This window comes from Penicillium cosmopolitanum, assembly GCF_028827165.1.
Source record: "Penicillium cosmopolitanum strain IBT 29677 chromosome Unknown utg000004l:1.0-4361866.0:1.0-4365735.0, whole genome shotgun sequence".
Classification (NCBI taxonomy): Eukaryota; Fungi; Ascomycota; class Eurotiomycetes; order Eurotiales; family Aspergillaceae; genus Penicillium; species Penicillium cosmopolitanum.
The window spans coordinates 1666147-1691046 of record NW_026622674.1 but is presented as its reverse complement, the minus strand read 5'-3'; the positions used below and the strand labels follow the sequence as shown (position 1 = coordinate 1691046).

General features: G+C 49.4%; 6 protein-coding genes across 6 annotated transcripts; 4 read left to right on the top strand and 2 right to left on the bottom strand.

The window, feature by feature from the left end:
• Nucleotides 1-268: 268 nt before the first annotated feature.
• N7509_002054 (Nur1/Mug154 family protein) lies at nucleotides 269-1718 on the top strand (the record flags this gene model as incomplete). The annotated part of the gene is made up of 2 exons (XM_056626691.1): nucleotides 269-526; nucleotides 609-1718. 2 exons carry the CDS (start codon nucleotides 269-271, stop codon nucleotides 1716-1718), a joined length of 1368 nt encoding a protein of 455 aa, XP_056492486.1.
• An 838-nt stretch (nucleotides 1719-2556) lies between these two features.
• N7509_002053 (putative NTP binding protein) lies at nucleotides 2557-5787 on the top strand (the record flags this gene model as incomplete). Its single annotated transcript, XM_056626690.1, is given in 3 exon segments — nucleotides 2557-3733; nucleotides 3747-4400; nucleotides 4628-5787. The coding sequence occupies 3 exon segments, from the start codon at nucleotides 2557-2559 to the stop codon at nucleotides 5785-5787; spliced, it is 2991 nt and encodes a 996-aa protein (XP_056492485.1).
• Nucleotides 5788-7352: 1565 nt separating this feature from the next.
• On the bottom strand, nucleotides 7353-9188 carry N7509_002052 (methylenetetrahydrofolate reductase (NAD(P)H) MET13; the record flags this gene model as incomplete). Its single annotated transcript, XM_056626689.1, has 1 exon — nucleotides 7353-9188. One exon carries the CDS (start codon nucleotides 9186-9188, stop codon nucleotides 7353-7355), a length of 1836 nt encoding a protein of 611 aa, XP_056492484.1.
• Nucleotides 9189-10008: 820 nt separating this feature from the next.
• N7509_002051 (orotate phosphoribosyltransferase) lies at nucleotides 10009-10758 on the top strand (the record flags this gene model as incomplete). Its single annotated transcript, XM_056626688.1, has 1 exon — nucleotides 10009-10758. One exon carries the CDS (start codon nucleotides 10009-10011, stop codon nucleotides 10756-10758), a length of 750 nt encoding a protein of 249 aa, XP_056492483.1.
• Nucleotides 10759-14419: 3661 nt separating this feature from the next.
• Nucleotides 14420-21958, top strand: ags2 (alpha-1,3-glucan synthase Ags2; the record flags this gene model as incomplete). The annotated part of the gene is made up of 7 exons (XM_056626687.1): nucleotides 14420-14731; nucleotides 14839-15014; nucleotides 15069-15537; nucleotides 15570-21013; nucleotides 21073-21278; nucleotides 21343-21853; nucleotides 21910-21958. 7 exons carry the CDS (start codon nucleotides 14420-14422, stop codon nucleotides 21956-21958), a joined length of 7167 nt encoding a protein of 2388 aa, XP_056492482.1.
• A 424-nt stretch (nucleotides 21959-22382) lies between these two features.
• luA (3-isopropylmalate dehydratase LEU1) lies at nucleotides 22383-24851 on the bottom strand (the record flags this gene model as incomplete). Its single annotated transcript, XM_056626686.1, has 4 exons — nucleotides 22383-23192; nucleotides 23239-24498; nucleotides 24579-24685; nucleotides 24752-24851. 4 exons carry the CDS (start codon nucleotides 24849-24851, stop codon nucleotides 22383-22385), a joined length of 2277 nt encoding a protein of 758 aa, XP_056492481.1.
• Between the last annotated feature and the right edge of the window lie 49 nt (nucleotides 24852-24900).

Below are 24900 nucleotides of genomic sequence, written 5' to 3'. Positions count from 1 at the left end.
CGAGGTTCAAACAGGATTTAGGCGCAGACCTCTGCTAAGTCGGGGCTCCAGCTGGTGAGGTTGTCCGCTAATCGCTATCGCGGAGGAGCTGTACCGGGGTTACGTAAGCTGATGCAATTTTGTTTACTTTCAACGGGTGGCATTGTCCTTTCTCCAACCAACAGCTTGCACTGCACTCTGCATGTCTTTGTTTCGCCCCTCTATCTAACGCGAAGCTGCTGAGGAACAGCTCCTGCTTGGAAACACCATTTTCGCCCCCCCGCGAACCATGCCTCGCCTTGTACGTCGTCGCCCGCTTGGGGAGCGCATCCGCAGCTGGTTGAACCCTTGGGACTTTTTGCTTTGGGCATCTGAAACGATCGAGGGTTATGATTTGGATGAACTGGAAAAGGACTGGGGCCTAGTCATTGGAATCACGCTGAATGTGGTATTCCTTGTGGCACGTGCAAATGCACGCTCAAGTGGCAGAAAAGCCATCGACGATGTTTTTGGTGAAGAGGAGGGCGTTCCTTGGCTGAGCTGGTTGGTGAGTTGCGCATCTTGTCTACGACTGATATTGTGACCTTGTAAGAATATTCGAGCTAATGCGTGATTTCTCACTCTGCTAGGCATCATCCATTGTCTCCTTCCTCGCCATTTCATCAGCACTGAACGCCTTCTACACCTTTTATCGCAAGCGACACTATCGCATGTTTGAGAATCCCATAGACCAGGCCCCGGCGACTTCATCGGCCCAACGTGTACGAGTTGACTCGAGTCCGATGACCGCGTCCCCTCTCCGATATTTGGCCAACGCGATGTCTACCGAGTCTGCCCAGTCGAGAGCACACCCCGATGCGCAAAGAGATGTATGGGAGGTCGCAATGTGGGATCCTTTGCCAATCAGCACTCGGCTTTTCTGCCTATTCAGCCCTGGACATGTCCTTGTCTACATGCTTTTCCTACCCACCCAGCTGTCTGATCAACGACCTAGCGTGACTATTGTCACCACCGCCTTCCTTGCAGCCCTCCTCTCAGTCCAAATGTCCTTCCTTTCGGTGTCATATACACAACAAGCAAAGGACTCGGCATTGGTACACAAGGAGGTCTTGAAAGAATACGATAACAAATATGTTCATCCCCGAACCAGACCTTTGATGAGAGATGTTGGAACTCAATTTGCCGATGTCGATGCGGCCAAATCTACTCCCGACGTGCCGAATGAGGTCGATACTTACACCCCAGCATTTATCATCAACCGGGGATTTAAGACTAGTCCAAACCCGAACTATGTCAGACATGTCGACCCAGAAGGGTTCTCTCCTCGGCGACCCGCAGCTCCATCTGCCTCGGGTGGTCCATCCATCTTCCAATCTCGCCCACCGATGCAGACTCCCGTTATATCGCGTGACCAGTCTCCATTAGTACGAACGGGGGGAACGGGTATGCGCCAGCCGCAATTTCGACAACCCACGACCAGTACAGGCGATGGAGGGAACCTCGGGGTGTACTCGCACGCCAATTCACCCTTAAGGAAGTCAGCGTCTACTTCATTTGACCGTCGCCTCCAGAGGGATGGCGATTTTTTCTACAGAGAACAAGGCACAAGCCCCTTGAAAAAGCCGTCCAGTCCACTCAAGCGCATTAGTGCGGCAGGGTCTAATAGTCCCTCTGTGAGCGGAGGCAGTAGGCCAGGTTCAAGTAGTCTCGGGACTCGTCGAGAAACGGGCCGATTCTAAACACGAATCCATGAATTGCATATCATTTAAATGACATCATGTCTTTTTCAGCCTATTTAATACACAATAATTATGGACTGAGAAATATGTCCATGCGTTCGACAATGATGACCAAAAACCGGGTGCGCCCTGCATAGTCCATGCCCTAATTCACTTCTAATCTTGATATCGTTGAGGGTTTTGATATCCCCATCGGGAAGATTTCTCAAAACTGCCACTCTGGGGAATGTCAAACTCACTTTACATTCAACCGTTTTCAAAAAAGCCGACCAAGAACAAAGACTTGTAATTCCCGGGTGTTGCTGCTGATCGATCAATGTTGGTGGGCTACTTCATCCTGAGTCGTGCTTGCGCTATAATTGGCCGACCACCTCATGACCCATCTTCACCGTCATCGTAACTTCTCTGACAATGATAATTGCCAATGATGCAATTTTTACGAGTTGACGAGGAACCTGCGATCGGTCGGCCCGTCATACCAGATGGCGGCGGGTTCTATCTGGTGGCATTCCGGCGCGGGGGCTGGCATTCCTCATCGCGGATCACATACCATCCCAGCCATTGGGAGCACCGTATTCTTACGCGTTGAGACCACGATCACCTTCAACTCCGGACTGGGCTAGATGACCCCGCGGATTATTTTGTGTCTGTCACTTGTCCTGTCTGCATGAACATCGACCATACTCATATCCGCCAATCTTTCGTTCCTAGCATACACTCTACCACCAAGACAAGACCTGATATCTACTTTTTTGTCACGGCATGGGCCAAACAAAGGTTCAATCCTGGCTTCGGAGTCTAAGTCTAAGCTACTAGCTACCACTCTGCTAAGCCCATCATGGAGATCGAAAGCCGAGTCGAACTACCTGACGGACATCTCGTGAACCTCTCACCTCGACCTCATAACCACGGCCAATACCAGGCATACCGTGCCGACTACGCAACCGAGCTCTCTGCAAACTCTCCTTCCCGATACCACTTCTCTGAAAATCGTGCTGAATCCACATCGCCCAGAGGTTCAGAGGACACGATGTTTCACAGAGCAAAAGCAACCAAGCTCCCAGTCCCGAAGACTTTTTCTGAAAAGGGAAGGGACCAGAGGAATCAAACCCCCAGCCCTACCGCAATCCCGAAACCATCATCGACAACCTTTTCCTCCGGTGGATCTGGGGGCCCGCCTACTCAATCAGGAGACCGCAGCCGAGAACACACATGGAAAAGATTGAGGGATCGATTTGAGAAAGACTCATCCCCGTTGTCTCAAAGGTCATCCTATGTTCGGTCCAGAAACAGTGACCAGAATGGCTCTCCGGATCCTTCAAATGCGAAGAAGCCGAATAAGGATAAGCCTGCTAACCGCGCTCGTCGCTCCGGTATTCCGAGCCCGCCGGCCAACAGAAATACTGCGCATGGTGGACGTCAAAAGTTGTCTGTCAATCCAGAAAGCAAGAAACAATGGACCGATCACGATTCCGCCAACGCTTATCAGACGCCAGGAAGATCCGAAACCACAAAATCAGGCTTAGACTCTCAGTCATCGATATCACCAGTCTCACCGGGCGAATCAGTGGCAGACTGGGAGGACAGATTTGTTGTTCACATGCCTTCTGCGAAAGATCCGAACCCACCTACTATGACTACTCAGCAAATTTCTGAATATCAGAAGAGCATAGAGCGGAAGAAACGAGAACGTCGTCGAGGTCGAGTATCTGATATCAGTGCAGCTCCCAGCTCACGCAATGTGTCTGCAGAAAGGGATAACAGCTCACAACCACCTCAAAAACCACAGCCGGAGCAAAGGACAGAGACCTTCAAGACTTACAATGGTCGGCCATCTCAGTCCCAACCAGAAACGGATCGACAGCAAGCGACATCTTCTCAGCCCCAAAACTCCCTATCTCCGGCGCATCTAAACAACTATTACAGCCCGGAAGAAATTGGCAAGAACAGGATCAGCACCATATGGGAAGAGTCTTCTCCATCGAAACCTCGAGACAAACGTCCAGGGAACGATGGTTCTTTTTTTAGGCTGCAAGGAAATCAATCCCGGCGCCAAAAATCCAGACGAAATTCTTCTATTTTCGTCCGCTCAAGAGGCCGAAAATCTTCAACCTCGCCCTCTCGCCATAGGAGGAAAGAAGAAGCCAAAGGAAGAGACGCGGACGGCTGTGTATCAGAAGCAGCAGAAAGCAGAGGCCGGGACCAATGCCATTCAAGAAGAGTGGACAGAAATTTCTCAGAATTCGAAGCATGCCCAATGCTGGAAGCTGTCATCCAAGAGCCTGTGTCAGGATCCCAATTGCTCGGATCACGAGATCGAGAGAGCGGACTCCCAAGGGTCGAGCAAAGAAAATACCCATCCGAGACCGAGTTTCGAGAGCGCGAAGGAGCATCCCGAAGACATTCGCGGAGAAGACGATGTGTTCATTATCACACCCACTGTCACCCGTACAATGCTCCCTTCCTCGGTCTCGGAGAAAAAGTCCCTCAATCTCAAGACCCAAGGGTTGCGACGTCCCGGTGGTACTGGCCAGTCGGGCACAGGCGAGGCCGTGAAGGCCGTCCGGGCAAAGGCTCAAGTCGTCTCCACACCTTCTGGGTTGCGACCAGCCGGAGGAGCCTCGCAGACGAAATCGATAACTCCATCAATACCATCATCCAAAACCACAGCGTCCCTGAGCAGTATCCCCAACCCGAAGGAGTCTCCCACATCCAAGCAAGCCCCCCCAGAAAAAAGACGCCCAATCCCGAACCACTCCATCCAAAAGAACCCCGTCCAAAGAAACACCCTCCAAAGACGCTCAGTTCAAGGAAACGCCCACAAAAGAGACTCATTTGGAAGATACCCCGTCGAAAGAAAATCAAACCAAGGCCAAGAACGACCAAGAGAAAAAACAGCAATCAACCAGCAAGCTCCATCCGTGGATTCATCCGTACCTCCGGACTAGGACGGTCAGGCGGCATCGTTAGGTCTCCCACCGACAGTCTGGCGACAATTCTACGCAATGGCACCGAGTCCCTGCGTAACAGAGCAGAGTCCTTCCGCAATGCCAATGGGTCTCTCTATTTCAGCAGTCGCAAGGGATCTCCTGTATCCCTAACCTCGGCGCCGTCCAGGGACAATTCAGAATCCTCACGGTCCGAGAGGTCTTTCAGGTCGGCGTTATCTTCGGTGAAGGACACACCACCATGCTCCGCCAAGCCGTCACCTTCCAAAAGATCTTCTCCAGCCGCGAAGCGCGTTTCTATCGACAAAGGACCTCCGCAAGAGATAACTCCTCCCCGTGAGTCGAGACTTCCTCGCCAGAGCAGTCCTCCACGCCAGAAAACACCAACACCACAGAGGGCCAGGGTGTCTTCCAGAGAAACGTCTCCTTCGGCGGATGATCCGCGTCTCATAGCCGAGAGACTGGCACGCGCAGAAAGACTTGAGAGATTCAAGGAAGAGGCACGCTTACGACGGGCAACTAGAATGGCTGGAGGTGCGAATCCGGAGAATCTCGCAGACAAGCCTATCGACGAGAAGGAGATCGCTGAATTGGATGGCCATCAGGTAACCGGTTCCAAAACCAAAAGATACCTTCACCCCAACATCACGGATGTCTGTGATGATTTGCGCGAGGGACTGCATCCAGGAAATAAAAACGAATCCATCAAAGAAGGCGCCAATGCCCTAGCCCTCTCTATGGTTTTCGAAATCATCGTCATGGCCATCACTCAAATGCACAAGGCCGTTCACAACGGCACCGACAGCCAATACGCAAAGGTCCTGATAAACAATGTTTACAACATGGCTCGGCACTGCTACCGCGTCTTCACTCGTGTATATCGGGTTATCTCAGACTACCAAGCAACAGGTAAATGGCCTCGGGCCAAAAACGACAAGGCCATCAGTGGTTTCTTGATGGAACTACTCCAGGCCGTTCTGTACCTTTTTGTCCTCGGGTTCGGGGCATTGGTCGTTGGACGTGCGGCAAGTTACGTTCTTCTTGTTGGGAGCTGGATGCTTTGGTTTGCCAAACCATTTGCCTGGGCGGTGCAAGGTATCGGTCGTGCTTTGGTAATGTGAAAAACAACTTGAAGTGAATGGCCGGCTTTTGATTTTTACCTCTGCCCGAAGGAAGCTAGATTGGTTTTTTTTTTTTTTTTGTCTTCCCTATGACCAACCCATCATCATTCCTTCAGTTCTAGCGTTATTTGTATTAAACTGCTTTCATTGTTACGGAGTTCAGGTCAGGTCAGGCGGTGTTGTGGGCTTCCCTTCCTAATGCTGTGGTGTGGTGGTTACTTTGGGTGCTAGAGGCAGTTGTTTTATCATTAGCCTGTTACAACCATTATTATACAGCAAATGCAATACAGCTATCTTTCTTTCTTTAGTTCGATTCCAATTAGATACCTACGGCGGTTTGGGAACGGGCTAATTACCCCCCCATACGCGCAATTCATAATGCAGTTGGAGTCGGCAGAACTTCAAGAACTGAAGCCGCAAATTATCTAAAAGCATGTCCTGGTTCGGAGTCTCTTTGTTTCTAATTTACCCTAGAATCTGAATACTTGTAAAGGCCTATTGCTTGGTAGGAATTTCACAAAAAGAATTCCAAACTCGTTATCTTATGATCCTTCAGCAAGCGATGGGATCCATCCTCATGATCCATCTCGTGTTTGAAAGTCTACTACAATCAATAAAAGAGAAAAAAAAATGATTCGAAGCACTCGAGATTTAGTGTTGCAAACGACAGACAGTTAAGCATTTATTTTTCTCTTAACCAATTTAAATTTAGTCTTAAGCCCTAATCCCATGGAAGAAAAAGAAATCCGACATTCGGGTGTTGAATGGCCCTTTTTAAGAAGAACGATGTAGAGTAATAATGAAAAAAATGAAATAAAAATAAAAACCGAATCGACCGAAGGTAAGCGCCAAGCATCGAGATGAATTGAAAGGGGGACGGACTAGTCCATAAGGGAAAAAGGAGATCGCTGCTTGCAAAAATCGAAACTGACCACGACCGTAGGGGTTCAATTATCCATTCGGACTGTGGTCTCTATATCAGAAACTTCAAACGAAGCAGAGAGGAGAGGAAAGGAGAAGGAGAAGGTGAGAGGAAAGAAGGATAGAAAGATAGCTCAAAAGGAGCTGAAAAAATTATATGTTGAATTTTGGATTCTTCTGCTTTTAATCCCCCCAGCCCCTAGACAATCCCACGCCCTTCTGTAGAAGAAGGACGGTGTCAGTATCGAGGGGGCAGGCACCGGTCCTGCAAAGGATCAAAAGATTTTTTTTTAAATAATAGAGAAGAGTTTTCCGAGTGATGGAGCGTCATTGTTAAAAGAGACGGGGTATCGGTACAAGGAGAATGTCGGATGTTGAAAGTGGAAAAGAAACGCTCAGGAAGAAATCGTTGAGAGGTCTTCAATCGTGACGCCATGACACATTGCAGGGAGGGGGCCCGAGATATGGTGTTGGATGTTTTGTTTCGGGCTTGTTAATCGTTGAGTATCGTTGAGATAGGTGATGTTGAATTAGGTAGAGTTTGTAGAGGTAGTGTTGACAATGGCTCGGGAATTCACGAGCCTGCGAAGGGGATAACGTCAAGGGAATAGGTTCTTCGTTCTTCCGGTTGAGTGGAAGTGATTTTAGTTTTTGGCGGCAGTGCCGTTCAGTTCGGCTGTGCCGTTGGTTTCGGGCTTGCCTGGCAGTTCGACGGCAAAGTCCTTGATCTCGAGATCGTTGAAGAGATCAAAGACGGCGTTGGTTCGGTGGAAGTCGTTGTCCACGATGTTGACGAGCCACCAGTCGTTCATGACCTGTTGGATCAACTTGCGACTGGGGCTTGCAGCATCGTGACACTTCGCCCATTCATCACCCAGAGCATACGCTTCGTCCTTCCAGGCGAGGAAACTGATTGTCTCGACGATGGTCGGCTGAATGATTTCTCGGCCAGCGAAGATACCCCAAGTCAAGGCGTTGGGGCTGTCGTTAGTGTTGGTTCTCAAATCGCCGTTCTTCCGAGTTGCGTGGTACGTGAGATCATCGTTCTGTTCAATCTTTGCGATGAGCTGGTCGATCAAATCCGATGGCACCATGAGTTCCAAGTAGGCCTTCTGGTAGACAAAACCGTTCTTGGGTCCCCATCCGTACACGGGGTGGGATGATTTGACACCATTCACAGAGGGTTGCGAGTTGATGGTCAAGAAACCACGACGGTTGACGTTCAGCAGAAGATCATGGATATCGCTTGCCTCTGCTGTGATAGGGCTGTCACTCCAGGGCAATCGTTCCAACTTGCCCTCCAGGAAGCGAATGAAGATGTCAGAGAGATCCTTGATCGACTTGGGTTCGCCCCACAACTTGATGTTCTGCTCATTTGTACCCTTCAGTCCAACACCGTAAGCATCGAGCTCACCGAATGCAGGAGAGCGAGAATCGGTCCAGCGGCCGTTCGGATATTCGTCCCATGTCTGGGTGCGGGCGACATATGAGGAGTTACGGTTACGCCAGAAGACAGGTCGGACGTCTTCGCCTCTGCGGCCGAGGGCAAGAGAAGGTCGCCATGGCAGTGGGCGCTGAATTGGAGAATCGTCAGACGGTGCGAGACCTAGTTCCTCAAGAACCAATCTCGTTGCCTGGGCGAGGTTCATGGTGTAGAAGTGCAGATGGTTGAGACCCGAGGCCATGAGCTTCCGGCACATGTCGGCGATGAGGTGTTTTCCGATGTCTCGGACAGCAGCATCGTCATTTTTGACTGGCTCGAGAGCCTCCATCCACTGTTGCGGCACGCGAGTCTTGGTCCAATTGGAGCGACGAATGAAGGAAGCGTATGTTTGGATAGGCATGATACCGGGAATGATGGGAATGGTGATACCCTTGGCGCGGCACTTCTTCACCCACTCGATAAAGTTCTCGGCATCATAGAACATCTGGGTAATGATGAAAGAGCTTCCGGCGTCCACCTTTTCCTTCAAATGATCGATCAATTGATCCACATCGTCGTTGTCATCAGCTCCCTCGGGATAGCCACCGACACCGATATCGAAGTGGTTACCGTACTTCTGGCGAATATAGCTAACAAGATCCTTTGCATATCGGAAATTACCATCGGCAGCCTCCCAAGTTTCCTTGTCACGAGGAGGGTCACCACGGAGTGCCAGAATGTTGGTGCAGCCGGCCTTGTATGCCGCAGCGAGAGCTTGGTCCACCTTCTCCTGACCCATATCGGTACAAGTGAGATGCATGCAGGTCTCCAGTCCGTAGACAGACTGAGCAACGCCCACCATTTCACAGGTCAGCTCCGAGAGACGACCACCCGCACCCCATGTAATATCGATAAATCCAGGACCCAGGTTGGCCATTCGGTCCATTCGGTCGTAAAGGTTCTGCACACCCTGTGCAGTCTTAGGGGGAAAGAACTCGAAGGAGATCCCCGGCTCCCCCGCAGCCTCTTTCTGCGCAATCTTCTCACGAATATGCATTGTATCGGTTCAGTCTAATTCTCGGAATGTTAGCAATCTGGTGAAAGAAGAACCTGGGGCCAATATCCACAGATCGCGAATGCTCAAATCTTGACATCCATCGGAAGTGGAAGTGGGTGGGGGAAATCTTACAGAGCAACAACTCGACAATTAACCGATTTCCTCTGTCAGCAACACCCAGGGGAGGGCTAAAATGGGCTGTTCCTGCTGCGGGGGTCTTTTGCAAACACCAGGTATTCACCAGGAATCCCGACTTGTAAATGAATCCCGCGGCTCGGTTGTTGACAGGAGGGGACGGTCAGACAAAAAAAGGAAGGGGAAGAATAAAAAAGAGCAAAAGGGGGGGGAGGAGGATATGTGGTGGTGGTGAGAAGGTGAAGGAAAAGGGAAAACACTCTTCGATCGATTGGGATTTGGCGGGGGAGGCCGATGGTCGGAGGCACGTGTTCTGTGCCCTCCAAAAGCAACTTTTGTGGTCAACGACAACTCTTGATGGGAGTTGCTCTGCTAATATGAATTCTCTTCTATTTCAATCTATCTCAATATCCCGACTCCTGACTCTAATGTCTCCTTTTTGTGCCAGTGTTGGGAGAATGGGCTCTGATGCTCAAACTGCCCCTCCTGCCCCTCCTTGAAGGGAAAAAAAGGGTTCCGGGGAAAATTTCCCTTCGCGTCCGCTTATCGCTCTTGACATACTCCAACCTCAACCCTCCAACCTCCAACTTCCAGTTGCCCTCCTTGTTCTCTCTGCCTCTTCTCTCCTCCCAGAGTGCACCTTCTCGATCCTCTTAATTACCGATCTCACCCAATCCCCCCCACCATGTCCGCCGCCAGCATCCCTCCTCCCTCCGCCGATCAGGACTACAAGTCCTCCCTTCTGCCGCTGTTGATCTCCAACAATGTCTTGTCTTTCGGCACTTACGTCCTGAAGTCTGGCCGCGAGTCTCCTTACTTCTTCACATCCTCCCTGCTGCACACCGCCCCTCTCCTTCGTGCGACCTCCGCCGCCTACGCCAGCGTCCTGTCCTCGGAGCCCTTTGTCACCACCGGCGCTGACGGTGTCCCCAAGCCAAACTTCGATATTATCTTCGGCCCCGCCTACAAGGGTATTCCCATTTGTGCCGCCGTCACCAATGAGCTCGCTGTGCGCGACTCGCTCTCCGGATCTCCCCAAGGTACCTGGGACAACGTGAGCTATTCCTTCAACCGCAAGGAAGCCAAGGCCCACGGCGAGGGTGGAAACATCGTCGGTGCCGCTCTGAAGGGCAAGCGCGTGGTCATCGTTGACGATGTCATCACTGCCGGCACTGCCCTGCGCGAAGCCGTCGGTATCATCGAGAAGGAGGGTGGAATCGTTGCCGGTGTCGTTGTCCTGCTGGACCGCGAGGAACGGGTCAATGATACCGAGTCCAAGAGCGCTATCGGTTGCGCGCAGCGTGATCTGGGTGGTAACATCCCCATCCGTGCGGTCATTGGTCTTAACGACCTTATCGAGAAGCTGGGTGCCCAGATCGGTGCCACTGAGATTCAGCGCCTGAAGGATTACCGTGCTCGCTACGGCGCCCAGTAATTTTAAACCCTCGTGGATAAGGTAGTTTTATTGAGACATGATGTATGAAAGACCAAAAAAGGAGTTTTGATACCAGGATAGACCCAGAGTTATTCCATTCTATATATTGCCAGTGCACGCGAAGAATTAAGTTCATGGCCAAAGGGCTATTGATTCGCTATGTTTCCCCAGGCCAATTGCCTATCTACCGTCATTTGTGTGAAATGTGTGGTAGTAGAGTTATAAAAACTGCTATCACAGGATGGAATCATGTCAAAGCACTACTAGTACATTCGCACAGTCTCACGGATGAGACCTCGGGGCCCAATGGATGGAGCCACCTTATCGCGGGGCCTTCGAGGGCCTCCCAGGGTTTCCCAGGCATTTCCAATGGTTCAATGGATGATATGGATGGTATATCGCTACTTTTCATTATGAGTTCCTCTCCGAGTCCGATAAAGATCATTCCGAACATGTCGGACAGTCCTCACAAGCGATGCGGCGCCATTACTTCTCCAGTCGGGATATCTGGAACTCCGATACACGACTATATCCGCAGGAACACTGGCAATTCTCGGAAACTGAGCATAGTCCAAGTGAATGACATGAACTGATAAGACCCTTGGTACCTACTAGTAACTTCGGTATCTCGCACTGACAAGAGACTCGGATGTGCTTTGAGCACAGGCACTTGACACTGACCAAGTTCCTCGCACCCCTGATCGATACTAGTGTGTCGTACGCGACCACCCGAACTATACCATCTTGTCTCAGATGGGCGATCAATCCCAGAGACCGGTGTGATTATGAAATGGCAAGATCGAAAGGCGAAGTCCGAAAAAAGGTCACTGTCGCACCCGGCACGTACAATAGTTTGCTTCGAGTTGACCCGGGGCATGGTTCACAGGCGTGGTACCTTGGTAGAAAACAGTAGGTATCGGATACAAAAGGGCGAGGTGACTGCAAATTGATGCATGGTAGTGATCTGATCGCGCTCAGACCATTCGCGGGGTATCAGGCCTAAAGAGGTGCGTTTCGGGAAATCGGACCTCTTCGGCGCATCACCCAGGACGGAGATCTATTTTATGTCCCGTAGGCTCGTGGAGAACATTGGAATATAGTTAAAGTAGAATCCTTTTTGCTGGGAGGACCTCCACTTAGTTGTATTATTTGATTGCGATAGCACCTACACCTATATACCTCGCACAGCGACTCGGCGCACTCGAAGGTTCATTCTTGCAGCTCAATTGGGACGCCTCAGGGAATTAATCAACATGAAGTATCGCTCTACCTGTCTCAGAAAGGTCAAATTTGTCCGGGGTATCCTAATGGTTGCTTGGGTGTCACAAAAGACCTGGGTACACGGTGAGTTTTGAATTCGGTCCATGTACCGAACATGAGGTCGCCCATTATAGCTGGATGAGGAATTGCACATCTTGTATCAACAGATACACTATCAGTATCAACATAGATTTGTATTCATTTGTTTTAGAAGAGTTGCATTTCAATATTGGGGCGAGGATTATATACACGTTTCAATCAAGATCTATCAAGATGCCCTTAGGGTACCAGTAGATGAGTCTGGAAGGGGCAGAATAGCGCTAGTTTTGGCCAACCATAGGTATGCTGTGCCTTGAAGTCATGCCTTTACCTGTGCAATACTTCCGATCTTGTGCTATTACCTATGCTGACAAAGATCCGACGTTGTGGATGGACAGACAAGCCCAGCCCATTTCATCGGTACCCCAGAGCGTGTGGAGAGAAGCGTCGCATTTTTCTTAGAAACGAACTGGAAAGATCGTTCAATTATAGTTTCTGCAAAACGGTCTGAAATTCTCAACGGCTTGTTGAATTTTGAATAGGATCACCTCAATCTCATTCTCCATGCTGTTGAACCATGTACCCCAGAAGCTCTAACGCTGAATGCTTGGTGACAAGCTGTTAAAAGTATGGGATACCTTGTCCTGCCGTGCTGGGTACTTATGAGAGCTATATAAAGGATTTTCATTCGTTGGTTACCAGCATACGCTCTACGCCTAGCAACATCGGTATGGCCGCTTACGTCTATTAGTCTATCACACTGGGTAGCTATATCTTGGGAACAATGAAAGGTTTTGAATACTCTTTCTTCCTCTTTACACATAAATACATGCCCTAATGCGATTAGAGATTTAGTTTCTCGGCAAAGAGCCGAGCGTCCTCAAATATTTGCTTAAGGGGTGAAATCGTAGCTCTGTACATAAGTTTCAGGTCAAAGAGTTGCCCATCTTGATACGGAATAAAAAGGCATTATTCTATTAAATCTCAAAGCCTGGTCACTGTTTTTGCGAAGTCCAGACGACCAAGGTGCGGTAGCTTGAGAAATGGAGCCTTTGCCGATAAGCCTATGCTTGCGGCAGTCGAAATCAAAATCCAGTGATTCTGCGCACCTGTGAAATGAAATCAAACTTTCCTATGACTGATTTTGTGCGGATTTATTTACCAGTCCATATTTTACCCCTGGAGGCATAATGGTCACAAATGGCTTCATGTTGAACAGCAGGAGTATTCTACCAACAAAGGTACCTTATGACAGGATTTCCACAACTAAAATTCGAAACCTTGGAATGAAATTGACCAAAGCACATATCTCGGCGTATAAATAAAGCTATATCGAGCGGCAAATCTCGTGGAGTCTTATGAAAGTCGGTGTTTAAATCGGACTGATATATAATCTCCACGGCATGTTCAGCACCGCCGAATCCTATTAGAGATACGCACTTCTATGCTATCATCTATGATTGTGTCACAGGCCTTTTGTGATACATACACAACATAGATACCTAGCACACTAGGTATCGTCGAGCCACAGACATTCCACTCTGACCGTCGACAATGCACAAAGCTATGGATTGTGCTCGAAGCACATTAGGAATCTGGAAATCTCGTGAGACAATATTTACTTTTGTTGTCTGAGCCCACGAAATCTCGAAATAGATTTCACTTTGAAAGGCCCGGTCAAGTCCTCGGAAGTTCCATATGTTTCCTGACTTCCATACCTCCTATCAGCAGTCAAGCTGAGTCGTCACTAATTCCGGAATCCAGGACGCCGATTCCCAACATCTCCATATTGAGCCAAAAGATAACAGAATCAGACAATGTACTTTCTGTGAAGAGAAGGGACATAAAGAGTTCTCTAAAGCATGCTGCGAATTCTAGTTGTGACTGGGCCCGGCTTGTTTAAGTGAAAATTCACTCCCATTTATTTCTTCTTGCCACATCGCAACAAACCATTGCATCCAGTTCTCTTTTAATACGGAAGGATTCCTCGGGTTTGACTTCTGAGCTTACTGGGGCTCTGGTGGAGGTTCCAAAACTAGAAGTATACAGGTGATATTTGCTCTCGACTAATACCACAGTGGTCAAGAATTCTTCATCGCATGTGGAACTGTATTTTCCCAGTAAGTTCATTTACCCGTCTCTACTTTGATATTTATTCTCCAATTCGTTTAAGCTCTGCTATTTTTGCTTCCCTTTTCTTTTTAAACCATCTATCGGACCTAATGTAACACAGACTACCTATCCAAACTAAGAAGGGACATACTGTCAAGGGCCCTTCTACTGGCCTTTTATTTTGTCTGCAACTCCCAACGCACATGCTTCGTATTTAATCTCAATCATTCGTCATCGGTGATCAGATATAATGCATTGGAAGTATACAAGCGCTCTGCTTGCCTTCCTCGCAAATTTAGGTGAATGTTGGCCTTATGATGAGGCGCTTATCGACTATAATATCAATGAAAATCCCGACACAAGGAACCCAGCCGAGTACTGGGGTGAATGGCCCAATCACACATATTTCCCGTCTCCAGATAACTGGCGTTTCCCAGTATATACTTTATTCCTCGATCGGTTTGTGAATGGCGATCCAACCAATGATAATATCAATGGGACCCATTTCGAGCATGATCTGAATTCAAATCAGATGCGTCATGGCGGCGACGTATCCGGATTGGTTGATACCCTAGATTATCTCCAGGAATGGGCATCAAGGTAAGTGCACATTATAAATCTCTTTACCTAGCTTGATTGACTAATTGGGGCATTTTCTTCAATGAACAGGCTATCTATTTGGCCGGAACGATTCTCATGAACCAGCCATGGGGATCTGACGGTTATTCGGCACTTGATACCACATTGTTAGATCAACACTTTGGTACTTTGCAAAATTGGAGAGATGCCATCACCGAGATCCACAATCGTGGAATGTATGTAATCTTTGACAATACTGTTGCGACGTAAGTTAACTTAACTGCCTCAAGCCCCCTCTTTCAAAGCTGAAGCAATGACAGGATGGGCGACTTGATTGGATTTCAAGGATACCTCAATACTACCACGCCTTTTCTCCTCAAAGAGCACAGTGCCCAATGGAAGTCAGATCGCCAGTATGTCGATTTCCACTTCGGGAATACCTACAACGAAACTTGTCAATATCCCCGATTTTGGAATGAGACCGGCTTCCCAGTTTCACAATATGTCAATGACCAGCTACAGGGGTGTTTAGACAGTGACTTTGACCAATATGGCGATATCGAAGCCTTCGGTGTTTACCCTGACTGGCAGCGTGAGCTTGCGAAGTTTGCCTCGGTTCAAGACCGTTTGCGCGAATGGGTCCCCAGTGTCAGAGAGCGGCTCACTCGCCATTCCTGTATGATTATTTCTTCCCTTGACATCGATGGTTTTCGCTACGACAAAGCGACACAGGCGACAGTGGATGCATTGGGCGATATTTCTGGATCGTACCGTGAATGCGCTCGTAAAGTTGGGAAAAACAACTTTTCCTCCCTGGGGAGATTACAGCCGGGAACACCCTAGGCTCAGTCTTCCTAGGTCGCGGTCGTCAACCAGACATGCTCCCAGAGACGCTCGATGAAGCCTTCCGTTTAAATAACAACTCCGATCCATTTTTTTTCCTTCGCGAGGAGAACCAGCAAGCCATCGACGGAGCTGCCTTTCATTATTCCGTTTATCGATCCCTAACTCGTTTTCTGGGGATGGACGGTAACCTGGCTGCTGGATACGATGTCCCCGTTAATTGGACAGAAGCCTGGTACGAGATGATTCTTACGAACGACATGGTCAACGCAAATACTGGCAAATTCGATCCTCGACACATGTATGGAGCGACGAATCAAGACGTCTTCCGTTGGCCAGCTGTTGAGCAAGGCATTGAACGGCATTTACTGGCTTTGTTCATAATAACATTGCATATGCCTGGCATACCGCTATTGCTTTGGGGCGAGGAGCAAGCATTCTACATATTAGATGCTACAGCTTCCAACTACATTTTTGGTCGCCAAGCAATGTCCCCTGCTACCGCATGGAAAGCCCATGGTTGCTTCCAGTTGCCTTCAACTCAGTATTATAATTGGCCAATTGAGTCAGGGCGAAATGGCTGTCACGACGAAAGTGCAACCTACGACCACCGCGATCCTGCACATCCAATGAGAAATACCATCAAACACATGTATCAGATGCGGCAGGACTTCCCTGCTCTCAATGACGGTTGGTGGATACAGCTTTTGTCCAACCAAACACACGATGTGTACCTGCCTGGCTCTAATGGGATTCCAACCGAAACAGGCATGTGGTCTATCATGCGTAGCCCATACTCCCAACTGCAAGATCTTGGAGAATCGGGGAATCAAACAGTATGGTTCGTCTATCAAAATGACAACCGGACTGCTACCTACGATTTTGATTGCTCTGATCGACACTCAGCCCTGGTTGCTCCATTTGATACGAATACCACTGTCAAGAATCTTTTCTATCCGCATGACGAGCTCGTTTTGAAAGATAGCCCAACTAAGCTACATCTCAATGGATCCACTGCTTGGAATGGATGTCTTGATAATTTGACGCTTTCGCCTTACGAGTTCAGAGCCTATGTTCTGAAGGAAAAGTTCGTGCCTCCTCGGCCAATGGTTACAAAATTTACTCCCGGTCACGATGTTCCCGTGCTGTCGACCGCACGACCAGGAGAAAGCGAGAAGCTTGACATTGCCCTATACTTTTCCACGGAGATGAACTGCAGTCTGGTAACACAATCGGTATCTCTGAATTCTTCCACGGAATCCGGACAATCCCCATCTTTGGATCTCGAAACAGTTGATTGTGGTCTTGTAGATGACAGACAGACATCTTATACAGGACAGATCCCTAGCACCTGGGTCTGGACGGCCACTTTGAATAATGTCTTCAATGGAGTGCACAGACTGACTGTCAGCAATGCAACAAGCAGCGAGGGAAAGCCCACGAATTCAATCGATCATTTTTTGACTCGCATCGGACAGCGTGACAATCCAGTGGTCTTCACCGCTGCGAATTACTCTAGCAGCTTACTCCATCAGCATGGAAATGGAAGCCTCTATATTCAACAGCATGCTGCTGGTGCGGATCTGTACCGCTACTCCACCAACTGGGGAAGCAAATTCTCAAAGTGGTTACCGTATGTAGGTGGAAACCACTCCATCAAAGAACAGCATTGGTCGGGAACAAAGAAACAGAGGTGGAATGGAAAGCACGTTCGTGTTGAGTACTGGAATCGCTTCACGGGTAGCAGTGACTACGTTCAAGAAGGTGACGGACCTGGATATAATAATGCAGCTCCCAGACGATTCCCTCATCTCTTCTTCAACGGTCCTTTCAACGAGTACGGCTATGATGCAGGTCTCGCAAATACCGTGAAGCAAGACCGCGACGGTCTTTGGAATTTCCGTTTTATGGCAGAATGGCCTGCTCAGGGTCAACTCAATATATGGGGAATCAACCCTGATGGCCATCCTGACCAGAGCTACATTTTTGGTGACTCTAATGGTGATTCTGTATTAGATCGTCTACCACCATCGTCCTTGAGTACGACAACTATCAACATAACAGACCATCCTCCAAAACCTCACTTAGCTTGGAGAATTCAGCTTGACGATGCTACACTCAAATTCAAACTCGTACCAGCAGGATCTCAATATGTCCAAATGGCGCTCTTCTTTTTGTTGTGGCTCGTGCCAGTCATCACGGCCTTCACTTGCGCCTACATTTTCAAGAAAACATTCTACAAGATCAAGCTCAATCAAGTCGGGGTCAGCGAAAAGAAAACGCTCATATCGCTGAATGTTCTGAAAATATTCAAATACGAGCCCGGTGACTCCAGAAATCTCCTTGTACGCCTTGCAACCAAGTCAAAATTCCTTCAAAGCACCTCTGCTTTCGGCAATCGTACCTCAAACAGGCGAAAGGTGTTAGTTGCGACCATGGAATATGACATTGATGACTGGGGGATCCGAATCAAAATAGGCGGATTGGGTGTGATGGCTCAATTGATGAGCAAACAGCTTGGCCATCAAGACCTCATCTGGGTCATTCCATGTGTTGGCGGGGTCGAATACCCGATCGACAAACCGGCCGAGTCAATGTTTGTTAACATTCTTGGGAACTCCTATGAGGTCAAGATCCAATACCACAATCTAAGAAACATAACCTATGTTCTGCTTGATGCACCTGTCTTTCGTCAGCAGTCTATGAAGGAGCCATATCCTGCGCGAATGGATGATCTCGACAGTGCGATTTACTACTCAGCGTGGAACCAGTGCATCGCGCAAGCTATCAAGAGATTTCCCATTGACCTATACCACATTAACGACTACCATGGCTCAATTGCCCCATTGTACCAGCTACCAGATACAATTCCTATTTGTCTTTCGCTCCACAATGCTGAATTTCAAGGCCTGTGGCCCATGAGGACGCAGAAGGAAAAGACCGAGGTATGCTCAGTCTTCAACCTTGATATGGACACTGTCACTCGTTATGTGCAATTTGGCGAAATTTTCAACCTACTACATGCCGGTGCAAGCTATCTACGCCTGCATCAGCAAGGATTTGGTGCAGTGGGGGTATCTAAAAAATATGGCAAGCGGTCTTACGCCCGTTTCCCTATCTTTTGGGGATTGAAGAAAGTCGGAAACTTGCCAAATCCAGATCCATCCGACACTGGAGAATGGAATAAAGAGCTTCCAAAAGAGCGCGATATCAGTGTTGACAGTGAATTTGAAATTCGCAGAGCGGAATTGAAGCGACAGGCCCAGGAATGGGCTGGTCTTGACCAAATTCCCAATGCTGATCTTCTGGTCTTCGTTGGAAGATGGTCTATGCAAAAAGGAATTGACTTGATTGCCGATGTTATGCCTGGCGTGCTCGAATCGCGGCCAAATGTTCAATTAATATGCGTCGGCCCAATCATCGATCTATACGGCAAGTTTGCGGCATTGAAATTAGACCGTATGATGAAGCTCTACCCGAGACGAGTGTTTTCGAAACCCCAGTTTACGGTATTACCTCCTTTTATATTTTCTGGCACTGAATTTGCCTTGATACCATCTCGTGATGAACCCTTCGGCCTTGTGGCTGTCGAGTTTGGCCGCAAGGGTGCTCTTGGCATCGGTGCTCGAGTGGGAGGACTCGGCCAAATGCCTGGGTGGTGGTACACGGTCGAGTCAACGACAACGTCACATCTGTTAAAACAGTTCAAACTTGCCATAGACAGTGCTCTGGGCTCTAAACTTGAAGCCCGTGCCATGATGCGCGCAAGATCTGCCAAACAGCGATTCCCGGTTGCTCAGTGGATCGAAGACTTGGAAATCCTCCAGACTACTGCTATCAGAATTCACGGCAAAGAGCGTGCAAAGACTCAACCTACACAATCAGCTGCTGGGTCTTATAATGCCATTTACGGAATGATGACTCCTCAAGCGACAGTGTCGATGAGATCCGGTGCGTCGAGTGGTACTGTGACGCCCCCACTGCGATCACCGAGCAGACCAGGAACAGTTGGATCAATGCAGCGCAATTCAATGATCTATAGCAGGGATCCCAGCCCTGGATCTGAGGCATTGCCCAGATCTGCACTTGGCCGACAGATTTCCTCCCTTGCCCAGCCAGTTTCTGCTCCGACTGAAAGCCGTGGGCGCAGATCCCATGGCAAAGGAAGTGTTGTCGACGAAGAGATTGTCAGTGTCACGCCTCCAGATGTTGAAGATGACAGTGGTGATGAAATGATGGCCACATGCTACGGAGATGACGACTACACAGTAGTTCCTGAAGCATCAGATGGAGGACGTAGGCTAGACGGTGCCGGCATTCCTCTTACTCGAGATGTCCTCTCCGCACGTCAATCAAGTCAAGGCTCTTTGGCCGGTCGATCGAGTTGCACGCCTTCGGGCTCTGCGGCACCTAGCTTAACAGGGACAGAAGATACATTACTTCCACCTTCGCGACCTTGGGCAGGCCCCGGAAGCCGTCTCAGCAGTGCGTCTGCGTTGTCTGTCGACTCTGTCGTCGGTGATAAAAAAGACTATAAGCTTCAAAAGGTCGACCCCTTCTTCACAGACAGCAATGGAGAGTACTATCGAGCGTTTGAAAAGAAATTGGAAGAGCTTAATGGCGCAAACTCCGACTCACAACTTTGCATCGAGCAGTATCTTGAAAAGAGCGAGAAGAAATGGTTTGATCGGTTCAGAGATGCTCGTTTGGGACGCAACCAGTCTCCTGCTCCGTCCATGCAGTTCGGCAAAAGTGGCGGTTCTTCTCCACCTGGCTCTATCACCAACGATGACACAACATCTCATGAGAGTGGTGTACCTGAACGGAAGGCCGATGAATTCCTTCTAGGTGACGACTACGTGCCGCCGACAGGTTTGAAGAAGTGGATGCAGTTGCGAATTGGAGACTGGCCTGTTTATTCTCTTTTCCTCGGACTTGGTCAGATTATTGCTGCCAATTCATATCAAATTACCCTGCTCACCGGTGAAGTCGGTCAGACAGCAGCGAAGTTATATGGTATTGCTACTGTTTACTTGATTACGTCTATTCTGTGGTGGTTTTTCTTCCGGTTTTTCAAATCGGTGCTCGTTCTTACTGTACCGTGGTTTTTATACGGCCTCGCTTTTCTGATTATTGGCCTCGCTCACTTCGAACCCAACTCTTATCTCCGCGGATGGATTCAGAATGTCGGTAGTGGCATCTACGCTGCAGCATCATCAAGTGGCTCCATTTTCTTCTCTCTCAATTTTGGAGATGAGAGCGGCGCGCCTGTTAAACAATGGGTCTTCCGTGCGTGTTTGATTCAGGGTACGCAGCAGGTGTATGTCATTGCGCTTTGGTATTGGGGATCTACTTTGACAAAAGCATCCAATGCCGGAAACATTAATTCTCAAGGACACATCACAAATACCTGGAGAATGACGTGAGTGTCCCTTTCCTTTCCCTTTGTAGGGTTGACCATGTTACTCACATCATTTATAGCGCCGTCTGTACTCCAATCACAATCTTCTTGTGGTCAATCGGTTTGATTGTCTATTTCGGCTTGCCGAATTATTACCGCCAAACACCAGGCAAAGTGCCATCATTCTATAAATCGGTTTTCCGCCGCAAGATTGTCCTTTGGAATTGGGTTGTCATCATCCTTCAGAACTTCTTCCTCAGCGCCCCATACGGCCGAAACTGGAATTGTAAGTCATTTTCCCTCAAGCCCCTAACCGGGGACCATCCAGCCTATTTCTGATCGCAAAATAGTCCTCTGGATCTCAAACCACGCCAAGCCATGGCAAATTCTCTGCCTCTGCGTCGCATTCTTCGGATTTGCCTGGATAGCAATACTATTCCTTCTAGGCTGGATATCCAAATCCCACAGCTGGATTCTTCCGATCGTAGCCTGCGGCCTCGGTGCACCTCGTTGGGCTCAAATATGGTGGGGCACATCTGGATCAGGCCTATTCCTCCCTTGGGCTGGTAGTTATACGTCTGGAGCACTGGTATCTCGAAGCCTGTGGCTCTGGCTAGGCGTTATGGACGCCCTTCAGGGCCTTGGATTTGGCATGATATTGTTACAGACGCTTACTCGCATGCACATATGTTTCACGCTTCTTGTTTCTCAAGTTCTTGGGTCTATCGCGACTATCTCTGCCAGGGCGTTTGCGCCAAACAGAATCGGACCGGGTCCTATTTCGCCTGATATAACTGCTGGTGCGGGGGCTTTGGGGAATGCCTGGTTTTGGATTGCGCTTCTATTCCAGTTGAGTATTTGGTGAGTATCCTTATACCTGAAAGTGATGGATTATGCTGAGAGTTGACGCAATTTAGTGGCGGTTTTCTGCTGTTCTTCCGTCGGGAACAGCTGTCGAAGCCATAAACGATCAGGTGTGGTTTCGCTTAAGCGGAACCTGGGAAGGTACTTGGGCTTTTTTCAACTTTTTTTTCCTCTCATTTCATGTTACTAGTCTTTGATTCCTACTTACCCTCTAATGTTTTGATTAATTGTGTTTCATTATGGGCATCACATCTCTTATAAAACAAAACAGAGCTATGCACCGACGCTCTCTACTGGAGGAAAAATTAAATCATAAGTCATTCTCATTGAAAGTCGGAGACAACTACTAGTGTAATTCAAAATTCCAAAAACAATCAAGCTCCGCAGATTCCAGAGCATGCAGATAGAAATAGGGGAATATTCTTTTGTCAAATCAACCGAAATCCCACGGGCTATAGTAGTACCCATTACCGTATCAAATGCGATCATCCAAAGCGCCCAATAATATAGATTCTCAATGCCAACTTTACCACTCAAGAGGCTCGTTCTTCACATCACCGCGGTTGGTCTTGGGGACCGGAGCGGCCTCGATCCTAGTGGCACCGCGGGTACCACGGCGGAGATAGCCACTGCCGTCGAGCCAGGGGGTGTCGAGGGTACGCTGGGCCTCGAATGTGCGAATCTTAGACTCCATCTCGAGAGTCAGACCAATGTCATCCAGACCGTTGACAAGGCAGTGCTTGCGGAAGGAGTCAACGTTGAAGGAAACAATCTTGTTGCCCTCCGCATCCTTGATCTCTTGGTTGTCGAGATCGACCTCGACTTCACGACCAGCGTGAGCCTCGTCGGCGATCTTCTTCAGGGCAACTTCATCGTCAACAACGACGGGAAGCATGCCGTTCTTGAAGGTGTTGTTGAAGAAGATATCGGCGAATGATGGGGCAATGATACACTTGATACCAAAGTCGAGAAGAGCCCAGGGGGCGTGCTCTCGGGAGCTACCACATCCGAAGTTGGGTCCAGTGACAACAAGGATCTTGGCGTTGCGGTAGATACCCTGGTTGAGAACGAAGTCGGGGTTCTCCGTACCATCCGGGTGGTAACGGAGCTCGTAGAAGGCAGCAGTGCCCAGACCGGTACGCTTGATAGTCTTGAGGAACTGCTTGGGGATAATGGCGTCGGTATCGACGTTGGAACGGTCCAGAGGAGCAGCAATGCCCTTCAGAACGTTGAACTTGGGAAGACCGGTGCTCTTGCCGCCGCCACCAGCGGAGGAGTTGGTGTGAGGCTCATTGTCGGCAGGAACATCCAAGACGCGATCAAGTTCATCCTCAGTCTCGGGGGGAGTCACCCTCAGGCTGGATATCAACTTGAGGGGCAACCTTGGCAAGGGTAGGGCTGGGGACGAAGTGCTCCCGAACGTCAGCGAGCTTGCCAACAATGGCCGCAGTAGCAGCCATGGCAGGGGACATCAGATGGGTACGGCCCTGAGCACCCTGGCGACCCTCGAAGTTACGGTTGGAGGTACTGGCGCAACGTTCCTTGGGAGACAGGATATCTGGGTTCATACCAAGGCACATAGAGCAGCCAGCCTCGCGCCACTCGAAGCCAGAGTCAGTGAAGATCTTATCCAGGCCCTCAGCCTCGGCCTGCTCCTTAACCAGACCAGAGCCGGGAACAATCATCGCACGCAGGATGTTATCGGCGACCTTGCGGCCCTTGACAACCTTGGCGGCAGCCCGCAGGTCCTCAATACGAGCATTTGTGCATGATCCAATGAAGACCTTGTCAACTGGAATCTCCTTCATGGGAGTACCAGAGACGAGACCCATGTACTCCAGAGCACGCTTGCAGGCAAGCTTGCGAGCCTCATCCTGGAAATCATCGGGGCTGGGAACAACACCGTTGATAGGAATGACATCCTGAGGGGAGGTACCCCAAGAGATTGTGGGAATGATGTCCTTGCCATCCAAGAAGATGTTCTCATCGAAGTGAGCATCTGGGTCGGACTTGAGGGTGGACCAAAAGTTGGTGGCCTTGTTCCACTCGGCGCTGCCGTACTTGGGGGCAAGGGGACGTCCCTTCAGGTACTCAAAAGTGATCTCGTCGGGCGCGATCATGCCTGCACGTGCACCACCTTCGATAGACATGTTGCACATAGACATACGAGCCTCCATGCTAAGGCCACGAATGACGGAACCACAGAACTCAATAACGGCACCAGTACCACCGGCGGTACCAATGACACCAATAATGTGAAGAACGACATCCTTGCTGGTGACACCGGCGGGGAGCTCACCATCAACCTGGATTCGCATGTTCTTGCTTCGGCGGGTGAGGAGGGTCTGGGTAGCGAGGACGTGCTCGACTTCACTAGTTCCGATACCGAAAGCGAGGGAACCGAAGGCACCGTGGGTGGATGTGTGGCTGTCACCGCAGACAACGGTAGTACCGGGCAGAGTGAACCCCTGCTCGGGGCCGATAATGTGAACAATACCCTGGCGCTTGTCGCCCATGCCGAAGTAAGTCAGACCAAAGTCCTTCACGTTCTCCTCGAGAGTGGTACATTGCAGGCGGGAGTCGTTCTCCTTGATGAACTCCTCAGCGTTCTTGAAGTTTTTCCGAGAGCTGGTAGGGATGTTCTATGAGATGAAAGAACCGAAATTAGCAATTGGTCACGAAGCTCAGGGCGAGCACACAAAGTCAATCCCTTCAAACATACGTGGTCGACGGTCACCAGGGTGCAGTCCGGCCGGCGGACCTTACGGCTGGCATTCTTCAAGCCCTCAAAGGCTTGAGGAGAAGTCACCTCGTGGACAAGGTGGCGGTCTATTCTAGTGTCAGCGACAATTGCTCAACCCCAGTACAAGCTCGGGCTGGGGTAATTCGGCATACCGATGTACAGCAAGCAGGTACCGTCCTCTTGCTCATTGACGATGTGGTGGTCGAAGACCTTGTCGTACAGGGTCCTCGGCTTTGAATCTGCGGAAGGCATGGTGTGCAGATGATATAAACAGTATGTGAAGCTCTTTTGAAAAGTCACC